This window comes from Hyperolius riggenbachi, chromosome 10 (genome assembly GCF_040937935.1).
Source record: "Hyperolius riggenbachi isolate aHypRig1 chromosome 10, aHypRig1.pri, whole genome shotgun sequence".
Classification (NCBI taxonomy): domain Eukaryota; kingdom Metazoa; phylum Chordata; class Amphibia; order Anura; family Hyperoliidae; genus Hyperolius; species Hyperolius riggenbachi.
The window spans coordinates 27,188,108-27,201,125 of NC_090655.1; the positions used below are offsets into that span (position 1 = coordinate 27,188,108).

Sequence of the window (13,018 nt, forward strand, 5' to 3'; positions counted from 1 at the left end):
CCGCCCCGTCTCCATGACAACTCCAGACTGCTTATCTGACTGGGGCAATCCCTCCTGCTACTGCTCTGCTCCGCCCCATACACTCCTACAAGCTGCAAGAGGAGGAATACATCTCCCAGCATGCCTCAGCACCCTTTATTACACAGCAAATCAGAGATGTGTGGGGCGGGTGAGGCATCGGCTCTTTCAAAACTGAGAACCGGCTCTTGTCGTTCGCGAACGACCCATCACTAGCGGTGCTCACTGTGGCTGGGAGACACTGCTGACCTCTTGGCGCACTGCAGTGAGACTGAGATCCCGGGCAGCGAGGAGGATGAGAAACATCAGGTCTCCTTCCTCCAGTCAGAGGCACATATTCCTTGTTCTCATGGTGTCTCTCTCCAGCTTCAGCAAATGCTAAGGAGAGACGAGATGCAGCTAAGCCCGCCTCATCCCCACAACAGACACTCAGCAAGTAGAAGGAAATATGGTTGTTCTCCATTAGTGATGGGAATTCCAGCTCTTCTCAGAGAATCGGCTCTTCTGAATCGGCTCCCATTAAAGAGCCGGCTCTTACGGCTCTGAATAGGCTCTTCATTAAATATCACTAGACACCACTCAGAATTGGAGTAAATGCCCCGCCCCCGTCTCCATGACAACTCCAGACTGCTTATCTGACTGGGGCAATCCCTCCTGCTACTGCTCTGCTCCGCCCCATACTCTCCTACAAGCTGAAAGAGGAGGACTACATCTCCCAGCATGCCTCAGCACCCTTTATTACAAAGCAAAGCAGAGCTGTGTGGGGAGGCTGAGGCATCGGCTCTTTTAAAACTGAGAACCGGCTCTCGTTGTTCACTATTCTCCATAGTAATATAGGGCGGACAGGGGCACTGATAGCACAGGAGGACACAGTGACATATAAGTCAGGAAGTCTCAGGACAGAAATCCCTCCAGCGTGCTCCTTAATGCAGAGGCTGTGTGGCTGTGTGACTGTGACCTCCAATGGACCTCAGCCAGACACAGGTAATAAAGTGCAGCAGATACAAATCAGTGGTGCTGCTTGACAAATCTAATGTTATGTGATTCCTGACAGAGCTTTCCTGTGTTGTAGCCTGTGTTTGTAAATTACATTTTCCATATAAAGGTGCCCATAAGTTAAATGATGACTGAGCACATCGATCTCTGATTGTAGGGAGATCTCTTGGCTGCCCATACACCCCAGGTTAATTCAGAAGCGAGAGATTTTAGCATAAAACCTCTTGGGAATCAGCCTTGTGATGCCGCCTCCATCGCTGCCCCCCACCCATGCAATTAATACTTACCTGTCCTCCGCTTTCACCCGCCGTGGTCCCCATTCATCTTCTGCTTTGCGGACGGGCTTCCGACGTTAAGCACATGGGATGTGTGACTTCACAGACGCTAGGTACACTGACCAGACATCCCGCTTTACCCGGGACAGGTCCCGTATTCGGGGTCCCCTGTCCCAGGCTGCATGAGGCCTCGGGACTCTGGCCACCGTACCATTGCATGAATTGCCAGTTCATAGCCCGCAGCCCTGCTCCAGCAGCCTGCATAGTGTTTGGCAGACAGAGCAGGGCTAAGGGAAGATGGCGTCCGGAGACTATTTGTGTCTCCAGTACAGGGCTTCGGGCGCCATCTTCCCGTAGCCCTGCTATTCCTCAGCGCCGGAGATTGCAGAAGCAAGATCGTCCGGGGGAGCTGCGCGATGCCGGCGCGTCACCGCTCGTCCACGTGTGCGCACGGATCGATTCCCGCTGCGGGGATCGAGCTGGTAATCTATCCGGCGGATCATCGGACCTGTCGGATATTATCAATCGAGCCATCAGCGGCTCGACTGATAAGGAAACAAACTAACTGTGTATGCCCAGCATTAGAGGCAGAAGATCAGCAGGACAGCCAGGCAACTGGTATTGCTTAAAAATAAATAAATTAGGCAGCCTCCATAACCCTCTCGCTTCAAGGACAACTGAAGCAAGAAGGATATGGAGGCTGCCATATTTACTGTATCTCTGTTTAGACACTGCATATTGCCTGGCTGTCCTGCTGATCCTCTGCCTCGAATACTCTTAGCCATAGAATCTGAACAAGCATGCAGAACAGATGTTTCGGACTAAAGTCTGACTGGATTAGCTGCATGCTTGTTCCAGGTGTGTGATTCAGACACTACTGCAGCCAAATAGATCAGCAGGGCTGCAAGGTAGCTGGTATTGTTTAAAAGGAAATACACTATATATGTCAGCCTTCTTCTCACTTCAGTTGTCCTTTAAAGAGTAACTCCAGTGAAAATGACGTAATGAAAAAAGTGCTTCATTTTTACAATAATTATTTATACCGTAAAAGTCAGTCCCTTTAGTCAGTGTTTGTCCATTAGAATGTAAATCAGGGAGAGAAAATATTTTGTGACATTTATCACATGGTGACATTTTTTCTACTGGCAGGTGATGTCAGTGGAAAGAGACAATGTATTTTTGGCAGTAGGAAACAGCTGTTATTTCCCACAGTGCAACAATGCAGCGTGATGTCAGCACCCTGGTACAGACTCTCCTGATGATCCGTTTAAGAAAAGGAAAGTATTTCCCATGGGAAAGGGGGTATCAGCTACTGATTGGGATGAAGGTCAGTCCTTGGTTACGGTTTCTCTGTAAGTTGTCCTATAACAAGACTATGGCAGGGTGCTATAGGCAAAAAGCACAGTTACCTTCCACACGTGATGACCTGATGCAGTTTTATCCCTACCACAAGGAGAACAGTTTGAAGCAAAATGAACGAGGCCCCTTGCATTTTAGTACTGTACTGACAGAGATGTGGTTGTTGTGACCTCTGCAATCCCAGTCTGGGGAGCCCTAAGGAGCCTCAGACCCTAGGTAATTGCCCAGTTTACCTCTGTAAAAAAGCAACAACCCGGATTGTAAGAAGAGCTATACTAGTGTAATTGAAGACTGGTGCCCACTAATCATGTCACCAATATCAAATGAGTAGGGACGGGATGATAATAGGAGCCAATGGAAGCACCATAACAAAGCACACCTGAATTTGAGCCAATGGTCCATTTTTACGCATCCATGCAAAAAGGGCGTAGGGAAAAAAGGGTGCGTGGTGTAAACGATAAGCGGTAATAGCGTTTATAAAGATATTGTGTTGAATTTCGTTTACAATAATGTTTTACAAATTGAAAACCTTTAATAATGTTTATGAAATCGCAAATTGTGAAAATGACAATCTTCCCTGTTTTGAAAGTGAAACCTATAATTACTGTACGTTTGTTAAAAACGATAATATATGTATAATCGTTATAATTGTATAATATTGTGTATAACCTTCATTTATCGTTTCTTCATGTAATAAAATCTGAAAATATTGTTTAGAACAATGAAAAAAATAACTGTAGTAAATAATAACAGTAGTAAAACATTAGTAAATATGACTAACATTTTTACTACAACTAAACCTAACCCTACTCTCACACAGAACCCTCCCTCAACTTATCCCTAATCCTTAGACCCCCTGATGGTGCCTAACCCTAACCACCCCCCTGGTGGTGCCTAACCCTAACCACTCCCCTGGTGGTGCCTAACCCTAACCACCCCCCTGGTGGTGCCTAACCCTAACCACCCCCCTGGTGGTGCCTAACCCCAAGACCCCCTTGGTGGTCCCTAACCCTAAGAACCCCTGGCAGTGCCTAACCCTAAGACCCGCCTAGTGATTGCTTTATTGTGTGGATAATAATGTTTTAAAATGAGTGACTGTAAAAAATATATTACGATTTACTTACTGATCGCTTTATTATGTGGATAATAATGTTTTACAAATAGTAAGTGATACAATTTTAAATAACGGTTTATTTAAATACGATAGATATGTTTAGTATATTTGCAAACGTAATTCGTCACGGGCGCATTTTGTAAACTTAGATCATCACAAGAGCAGTTTGAAAACGTTAATAATCTCTGGGAGCCCTTTTTTCCTGTTCGGCGCCCGTCAAACGATAATAATGATTAATATAGGAGTGAATGTCCACTTGCCTCATGCGCCCAAATTTCCTGCTTCCCATTTTTACATACCTACTTCCAGCCTTGCATAGTCATTCAGGTCCCTCTGTGTCCTCCCACTCCCATCCATTGTGCGATTGCTCTTCTGAAAGGTCTGCGACTAGATCCTCAGCTGCGAGCTTCTGCGCATGTGCAGCCCCCTCCGCACAGTTCTTGGATTGCGCTCCCGTCGCTGGAAGCATTTAGCACATTCGCAGCACAATTCTTTTGAGAGCCCCACATGCTCAGAACACTCACAGTGATGAGAGCACAATTGAGGAGGTGCGCAGATGGGGCGGTGCATGGGCAGTAGACTGCGACTGGAGTTGTAGTGCAGATCTTTCGGAGGGGGCAGCGGCACAATGGAGGGCACACGGTGGACACAGAGGGACCTTAAAGCGGATCTGAGATGAAAAACTAACTATAACAAGTCACTTGTCTATACATCGTATCTAAAGTTTACACAGCATATCTAGCTGCAAACAGCTTCAACAGTTTATGATTATTTCTTCCGGTGATACAATGAGAGCAGCCATATTCTGCTTGTCATTACACAGGCAAGTTGCTCTGCATCTCCAGCCCTCAGCCTGTGAAAACTCCACTCCCCTCTCCACCCCCTTGCCTCTGAAATCTCTGGCTGATAATGCCTCCTCCTTCCCACCAGACTGAGATCTCATAAGCCCTTGCTACATGGGTCTCAAAGTGCCTAGGCGCCGGAGGAGCTGTGGGCGAGGCTTATTTAGTTTATAGGGAATTAGGGTATTAAAACAAAACAAAAAAAGCATTTGGCTAGAGGAATGCCCTATAAACTACTGTATATGTAAGAAGCACAATTATGCAATGAGTAAAAGTTTATCTCGGATCCACTTTAAAGATTGGGGGGGGGGGGGGGTGGAAGAGGCCCCAGGTAAGTATAGGTCTACTTTTTTGGTCCAGTTCAGGTGTGGTTTGGCAGAGGAAGGGGCAAGCACAATTTATGACTCTCTCTATGACTCCAGCGGAAATCTCACTCCGTATACATATGGTACATACGGTATATAACAGACAATTTCAGAGAACATAAGAATAACATTGAAGCTGGAAATGGAGAGATTTTGTAAGAGGGCATCACGTTGAGGGTTCTCATAGGTTTGCTTTGGTTCTCAGGGTTTGGATACAGGTTCTCTTTGCAGCCCTGTCCTGTACGTCCAGCATCTCTCCGGGATATTCCTATATGTGTGTGTATATGCGTCACTGACCTGTATGAAGACGCAGCCTGGTCCACTGATGGACACGCTATAATCTCCAGGCACGTTGGGCAGTGTAGCACGCTGCAGAAGTAGACGGTTGGTGTCATCCACGTGGAGGTTGGCGACTGGAGCCCCTTCTGCAGTGACAGCGACTTCCCGAGGTCCATCATGCTTGTGGGCGTGGTGACCATAGGTGGCCAGGGCTTGGAGAGCAACCACCGTGTCCTGATGAGAGACAAAGGGAGGGCATGGCTATTGTTTATCACTGTCCAGTCCTATCTCCAGAGAGCTACTCCAGACTAATAGAACTTTACCAAATCACACTCACATCAACATTCACACAGCTTAGGAAAGTTTGGGCCAATCATGAGACAATGTGGCTTCTAATCATTGTTTTCTGAGGTATTGTGTTATATATGATGGGGCTTTCACCCTGGTACAGTAAAGTCTAACACTATGAGCGAACAGCTGGCTGCTCATCATTGATGGAATGCTAGCCATGCTCTCCATATCACACATGGACTCCTAGGTCTCTAACACTTTCCCCCTTTTTGACATTCCACGTATACCTACCTCAGCCCTGGTCCTCATTATGTGACTGCTTCCCATTAGGGTTGCTTCCTAACCTAGAAAGATTGTTCTACCTTGTTTTTATTCTTTTTTACTTTTCTCTTACTCCTTCTTCTCTCCTCCTTTCTTCCTCTCTGTGTGGTGTTCCTCTTATTTTTTTTTTTTTTGCCTTAAGGTGCCCCTACATCAGACAATTATGGGCAGATCAAACAAGAGACAGATCACTCTCTGATCGAATCTGATTGGAGAGAGATCTGTTGCCTGCCCATACAATGCAGGCCGATTCCCAATCAACAGATTTTGAATACCATGAACTAGATGGAAGTGGTAAAACTGGGCAACCGTTGGCCAATCAAAATTGGATCCCTTGAGTGACAGTTCTGTTCCGATGCTGTACAGATGTGTCAGTAGCCTCCAGGGTAGTGACGCATCTGCTGCTATTGGGGGTGTGTGTGTGTGGGGGGGGGGGGGGGGGGAGGGTGGAGCGATAATGAGTGGCACATGATAGAGCTGATTCCCACAGGACGGAGAGGGGGGAGAATGATGTGTTTGGGTGGTGTTTGGGCATCGGAGATCGCTAAGGATCTGGCATGCTGGATCTTCAAGAGACATTATGCGGCCACTCTATGCACATTGGGTTGACTCACGATTCTCAGTCGAGTTCAGCCAGTGCAGAGTACAAACCAGCATGCGTATGTAAGAGCTGGAGACTACTTTTGTTTTATTTCTGTATAATAACTGCCACATGGGAGCTTGCTGATTGGTGTGACATGTAATGAGGCATGAACATTGGAGAAAGGAAGAAAAGTAGGGAAGACTGAAGATAACAAGTCACGGGTGGCACTTACTTGGGTTGAAGTGAAGCCACCATTGGGGTTCTGCTGCTTTATGATCCATGAGACCACCTTAGTGGCATGCGTCAGGTCCTCATTAGTGAGCTCAGGCTTGTGTAACATGGCCAGCAGAATGTAGGAAGTCATCTCAATTTCCAGTGATGGAGCCCTGCTGGACGGAGTCCATACTTTGCCAGAGCCTTCCGAGACTTCTGGACGATGCCAGTGGATGGTTCCCTCTGGAAGAACAAAATATTATTAGTGACCATAATCAGGCCCGGATTTACATCACAGGAGCCTATAGGCACAGATGTCCTGGCATGTTAGACTTCACACTTCATGGACCTACAAACCCTCACCGAACCGCACCGCAAGTATGCTGGCTGGTCCAGCTGTCACCTCTCCCCCACTTCCCCTGCCCAGAGTTGATAGCTACAGGTGCCCCTTAGTATTAGGTAGAAAGAGGTGCCCTCGGTATTAAATAGCTAGAGGTGACTCTGAAGGGAGATCTCATCAGTGGAATGCAGAGAGCAGGGTGAGTAACCTCTCATTTATATCTGCTCAGGACTCTGCATAGGGAAGGTGGGAGGGAGGCACCCAGAAAGGGGAGAAAGCCCTCTTTCCATCATCGGGCGCCTGTAGACACAAGCCTACAGAGCCTTATAGTAAATCCGGTCCTGACCATAATTATTACCAACAAGCTCTAACAGTGAAGATCTGCCTGTTTTATGTAGTTTTTGTGGCATCTATTCATTAACTCCTTGAGTAGCTGTGGCCTACAGATCATCAAGAGCGAGGTAGTACATGCAAATTGTACAAATGGTGTATTCTACTCTGTCTTGGCACGTTGCTTGGCAGAGAGGGATTAATATGAAATGGGTCCCAAGGCAAGGTAGTGGTTTGGGCTCCCCGACAATCTTTTGAGTAAGCTGAGGTCAGAGAGGGGTCAGGGAAGGTGGCAGCCACCAGCCAGGCCCTCCGACACCCACTGGGCCCCAGGAACCTGCCTAGGCTGCCTTTTGGATGATCTTGTTATGATACTTGATTTTCACTATGACCAAGATGCACTAAACATTTTGGATAAGTTATTTCACGTTTATTTATTCACCCTATCTATAAATAGCCCTTCAGCTTATTGACAGCAGAGAAAACCCTCAACAGGCCTAATTTCCTGAGCCCCGGTACTGCAGTTTGCAATCCGTTGGCTTGTCATGCCCGGCCGGCAGCTGTATTTGTCAGGCAGGAAACAATCGCTTCTGAGTGTGGCTTGCAAAGTGCAATAGTGTGCAGAGAATTATGGGTTACCGCTGCCGGGCATAACATATGGGAAGCCGTGAATGGCCCAATTGTGTGCACCAATCCTTAGTTGCAGTATGTGCCACACCCATCGTTATGCCCCCTGCTTTGTTTATGAAAAAAAGTGCATGCAGTGCAATGCATATTCTATTCATGTACATGCAGTTTATTAAAGCTGTCTTGGACAGTTAAAAAGGGACACCACGTTGCGGAGACATAGCTAAGGGAGGGCAAGGGAGGACATGTATCCCTGGGCGCAGCATCTGCTGGGCGCTGGATTGGACCGTTCCATCCTCCAATACCTTCCGGTCCGTGCAGCACCTTTGAAAGAATAAGGAAGGGGCAGATCTTATCCCCTGCTCTATCCTGCTGTCTGCCCATTCCCCATCTATTTCCCGCCTCTCTCCAGCCCTCCTCTCCTCATCACTGATAAAGTACCTACTTTCAGTGCACTTAATTTTATATTTTTTTGCACAGGATCCAGTGCTCCAGTCCACATATGTCATTTGGCCCCACTGGTTCATTATTGAGTTAGTTCAGCTAACTAGTTTGGCAACAAAATGTACCCAACCGTAATAAGCTACACGTGCGCCACAGGAGTTTACCAGGTGGCACAAAAACCGTATTTGTCCCCGGGCGGGGAAAAACCAAGCTATGCCTCTGCCACGTTGCTGTTCGAACCAGTGAGCAACTAGAAGAGGGACCCATAGGCGTGTCCCCAATCTCCTATAAGCTAACACTGAGGGGTGAAATTGCGAGGGAAGGGGGGTGGGGAGAAGGGTGTGTGTGGAAAAATCCTTTGTAAAGCACCCTTGGCTCAGTGTTGAGGGACAAAATGCTTCTCCACACATCCAACCCCTCAAAAAGGATATAAATGTAATATGGTCGTGGGTAGCTAAGGTTTGGGGGTGTTGGGGGGAGGGTTATATGTTATATAGCCACACTCAGAGCCGAGACAATGTCCTCCAGCAACCAAGGCTGAGACAACAAAGTGCGCCCCTCCACCCCCCCACCCCAGCCGTCACACACTGATTGCTATTAGACTAAGAGGGCCACAGGGCCCCCAACCCCCCTAACAGCTTAATCTCTAGTTATCTGGCTTTTAGTCACTGCCATGTATCCCCTTTTCTTATTTATCTCTGCTTCAAACACAATAAGGGAATTATAGCGGAATGAGTTGTGCACCCCCTCCTACACTGGCCCTGAGGCTGGAGCCTCTCTCGCCTCTGCCAGGCTCACCTTGTGCCCCCTCCTACACTGGCCCTGAGGCTGGAGCCTCTCTCGCCTCAGCCTTGCCCCCTCCTACACTGCGCCCTGAGGCTGGAGCCTCTCGCCTCTGCCTCGGCCCTGCCCCTCCTACACTGCGCCCTGAGGCTGGAGCCTCTCTCGCCTCAGCCTTGCCCCCTCCTACACTGCGCCCTGAGGCTGGAGCCTCTCGCCTCTGCCTCGGCCCTGCCCCTCCTACACTGCGCCTTGAGGCTGGAGCCTCTCTCGCCTCTGCCTCGGCCCTGCTTCTCCTACACTGTGCCCTGAGGCTGGAGCCTCTCTCGCCTCAGCCCTTCCCCCTTCTACACTGCGCCCTGAGGCTGGAGCCTCTCTCGTCTCTACCTTGGCCCTGGCCAAACTTTTAATTGCAGTCTGATTAAAAAGTTACCACAACCCAGTTATGCAGCTAAGTAGAAATGTCTGTATCGGATCTCTAACTTGGTTCTAATGATGATAAAAAGGACCAGTGTGGTTTGAATTTTAAAATTACATCTTTTGCTTATGATGTGGTACATTTGCATAACTAGGGGTGTGGCAGGTGCATGTGTAGAAGTGTGACACAGCCTAAGTAAAGGTGTAGCAGGGGCGTGTCTTAAATGGTGTACCCCCTCTTTATCTCAAAAAGATCATTAGCGGTGTGGCAGGGTGTGTCTTAAAGGTGGCCTTCCTTATCTCAAAAAGTTCGGAAGTATGTAATAAACTTGTATTCTGTCCTACAATGCCCACTTAAAGGTAAGGTCCAGGAACAAAAAAATCCACTTACCTGGGGCTTCCTCCAGCCCCTGGCAGCTGCCCTGTGCCCTCGCCACAGCTCCGGTGGCTCCCGGTCCTCTCCGGTGCAGATGCCGACTTCGCTAGGTTGGCATCTGCTTGAGCTTCACCATGTGGCTCACTGAGTCGCACTGATGTCATCCGGACTGTACTGAGCAGGAGCAGAACTTCTGCGCTTGCGCAGTACAGTCCAGATGACGTCAGCGCGACTAAGTGGGCCTCTGGTACCAGAGGGGACCCCGGGCTACTGTCGGGGAGCAGAGCTGTGGCAAGGGCACAGAAAGGCTGGAGGAAGCCGCAGGTAAGTGGATTTTTTTTGTTTGTTCCTGGATGTGTCCTTTAATTTTTAGCATGAAATTCAACCAATTCTGAATGCGGGTTAGGCTGAACACTGGTACACCACTAGTGGGCGCTGTTTGATCTTTTCACATGATCACGCGCAGGTCAGGGACAATGCAGAAGTACTGAGGAGTTGGTGACTGCTTTGAGGACAGGTAGATACCTCAGCAAATCCTATTTCCTCACCTTGTTTAATGGCCTTCTCATCCAAGGAGTGCAGAAGCTGGGACCGAATGTCCATTTTTCCAGCGAGAGTGAAAGCGTAAGCCATTAAAGCCTTGGTGTAGATATTGAGGTCCCCCTGTAGCGCACTCTCCAGGCAGAAGAAGGCATTGCGGACCACAACATCCTGTGAAGACAGCGAGATCACTTATAAAGCTGCTGTAGGTGTGGCTAAATTATACAAATGGCAACATAAGTATTTCAGCTGTTTGACTCGGGAAAGTGTTCCTCATGCCAGCAGAGGCGCATGGATCAGGGGGGTGGTCAGCTTCGTGGCCACTTGTTCTATACACAGCTCCTCATGTATAGTGTAATGGCTACATCTTCTACGTTTTTGTCTATATTCACAATAAAGCTATGTACACATGATGGATGCAACGTGATCTGAGGTGGGCGTGTCCGCAGAATATCCTAAACTGCCAACAGCTGCTCTATGGTGTGCTGCACTGTCTTCCATCAGAGATTCATGAAGTTTAGGCACTCTTCTTCAGAGATTTACTAGGTTTTGGCGCCCTACAGAGATTCACTAGATTTTGGCACCCTACAGAGGTTCAATACTTTTGGCAACCTACAGAGATTCACTAGGTTTTGGCACCCTACAGACATTCACTAGGTTTTGGCACCCTACAGAGATTCACTAGGTTTTGGTGCTCTACAGAGATTCACTAGATTTTTTTTCCCTACAGAGATTCACTAGATTTTGGTGCTCTACAGAGATTAACTAGGTATTGGCACCCTACGGAGGTTCACTTGGTTTTTCTTCCCTACATAGATTCACTAGGTGTTGGTGTTCTACAGAGATTCAGTAGGTTTTGGTGCTCTACAGAGATTTACTAGGTTTTTCTTCCCTACAGAGATTCACTAGATTTTGGTGCTCTACATAGATTCACTAGGTTTTGGCACCTTACAGAGATTCACTAGGTTTTTCTTCCCTACATAGATTCCCTAGGTTTTGGTGTTCTACAGAGATTCACTAGGTTTTGGTGCCCTAGAGACAGGGCTGAATTTCTTGAAAAGCCACAAAGGCCTGGGCCTTGGGCACCTGCAGCCCAAGGGGGAGGCTGGACATTACATAGGGGCTGCTGAACAAGGTAGACAAGGATATACATTTAAAAAAAAGAGGGTGGAAATGGGGAGCAACACATGGAAAAGGGGTGCTGCTGTCTATGAGAGCTGTGCATGAAAGAGAGATGCCTTTGTACACTGATAATACACATAGAATCGGGAGGCTGCACATGCCATGGGGGGGAGGGGGCTGCTGCACACGGAGGGAAAGTAACGAGAAAGTTGGCTTAGAGGCACTAAAAGTATAATCCGGCCCTCAGAGGCGTAGCTAGACTTAATAGGGCCCAGCAGCAGAAATGATAGCATGGGGCCCCCTTGGTCCTCAAACCTCATGAGGGTCATGTGATTGGGAGCTGTTGAATGGCAGCACAGAGTGTACTGCTGTGAAGAAGCATCTGGAAGCAGCAAAAAATTACAGACGCCCGCTACTCGCTACTCTGCATGGTGGGCCGAGGTGGCGGGGAGCGTACGAGAGAGAACGGCGCCGGAGACTTGGGCGCAGGACACAGCCAGTATATGACTGATCCTGCTGCCGCACAAGTCCAGGCCGTATTACATACTATTCCCCCTCCAGGCCGACATGGATAGTGGGGGGAATGAAATAATTCGGCTTCCAGCAATCGCTGGAATCCGAATTATTGTTTTAAAAGCAACTTCAGGTCCGTCTTCTGACGGCGCTGAAGTTACTCCCTGTAGTTCCTATTACGGCCTATGGTGGCGCCGGCTGCGCCCAAGTCTCCTGCGCTGCTGCGCCCAAGTCTCCAGCGCTGGATTTACCGTGTTCGGGCGGGGACGGTTTTTGCTAGTGAACAGGGAGATTTAATTGCTAATTGGCTGCACTTGCAGCTGGGGAGAGGGAGGTGGAGAAGCCCCCAAAGCCTTTGGGCCCCCTTGTGATGGCAGGGGCCGCAGGGGTGATTGCTACGCCCATGCTGGCCCTGCCTACAAACATTCACTAAGATTTGGCACCCAACAGAGATTCACTCTGGTTTTGGTGCTGCAGGTATGGGTGCCCTGCAGAGTGTCACTAGGCTTTTTTGGTTGATGACTCCTTTAAAGAGCATTTTATTGATAAGATGTAAAAATATCACTTAGAGGAAAACTTAGGAGAGAAAGGGAATGAAATAAGGGCAATCAGGTCTTACCAGGCCATGCCATAGGGGGTAAATATGGTCAAAGGTATCCATGTGGTAAAAACAAAAAACAATTTACATTGTACGGAACAGAGATTTATTGTTTACACTAAATTAAATTTGAATTACTTGCAGGTTCTTAGAATATAACACCTGTAAGGTAAAGGGAAGCAAAAGGTTTTTGAACCACAAAACCAAAACAGTTGGTTTTGTCTAATGTTTTTATTAGTGATGGGAGTGCCCTCTCTAGCACCTATAGGAAGCCA

General features: G+C 48.0%; 1 protein-coding gene and 1 long non-coding RNA gene across 2 annotated transcripts in view; one reads left to right on the plus strand and one right to left on the minus strand.

The window, feature by feature from the left end:
* LOC137535726 (alpha-2-macroglobulin-like) overlaps window positions 1–13,018 on the minus strand; it is a 118,594-nt gene that overhangs the window by 19,131 nt on the left and 86,445 nt on the right. The window contains 3 exon segments of the mRNA XM_068257597.1: window positions 5,267–5,482; window positions 6,676–6,899; window positions 10,519–10,681. Coding sequence (XP_068113698.1) covers window positions 5,267–5,482; window positions 6,676–6,899; window positions 10,519–10,681 — 603 coding nt within the window.
* Window positions 82–13,018, plus strand: part of LOC137535728 (uncharacterized) — a 61,061-nt gene continuing 48,124 nt past the window's right edge. Inside the window, exon 1 of the long non-coding RNA XR_011024463.1 lies at window positions 82–1,002. This is a non-coding gene — a long non-coding RNA (uncharacterized lncRNA). The remainder of the gene's footprint in view (window positions 1,003–13,018) is intronic.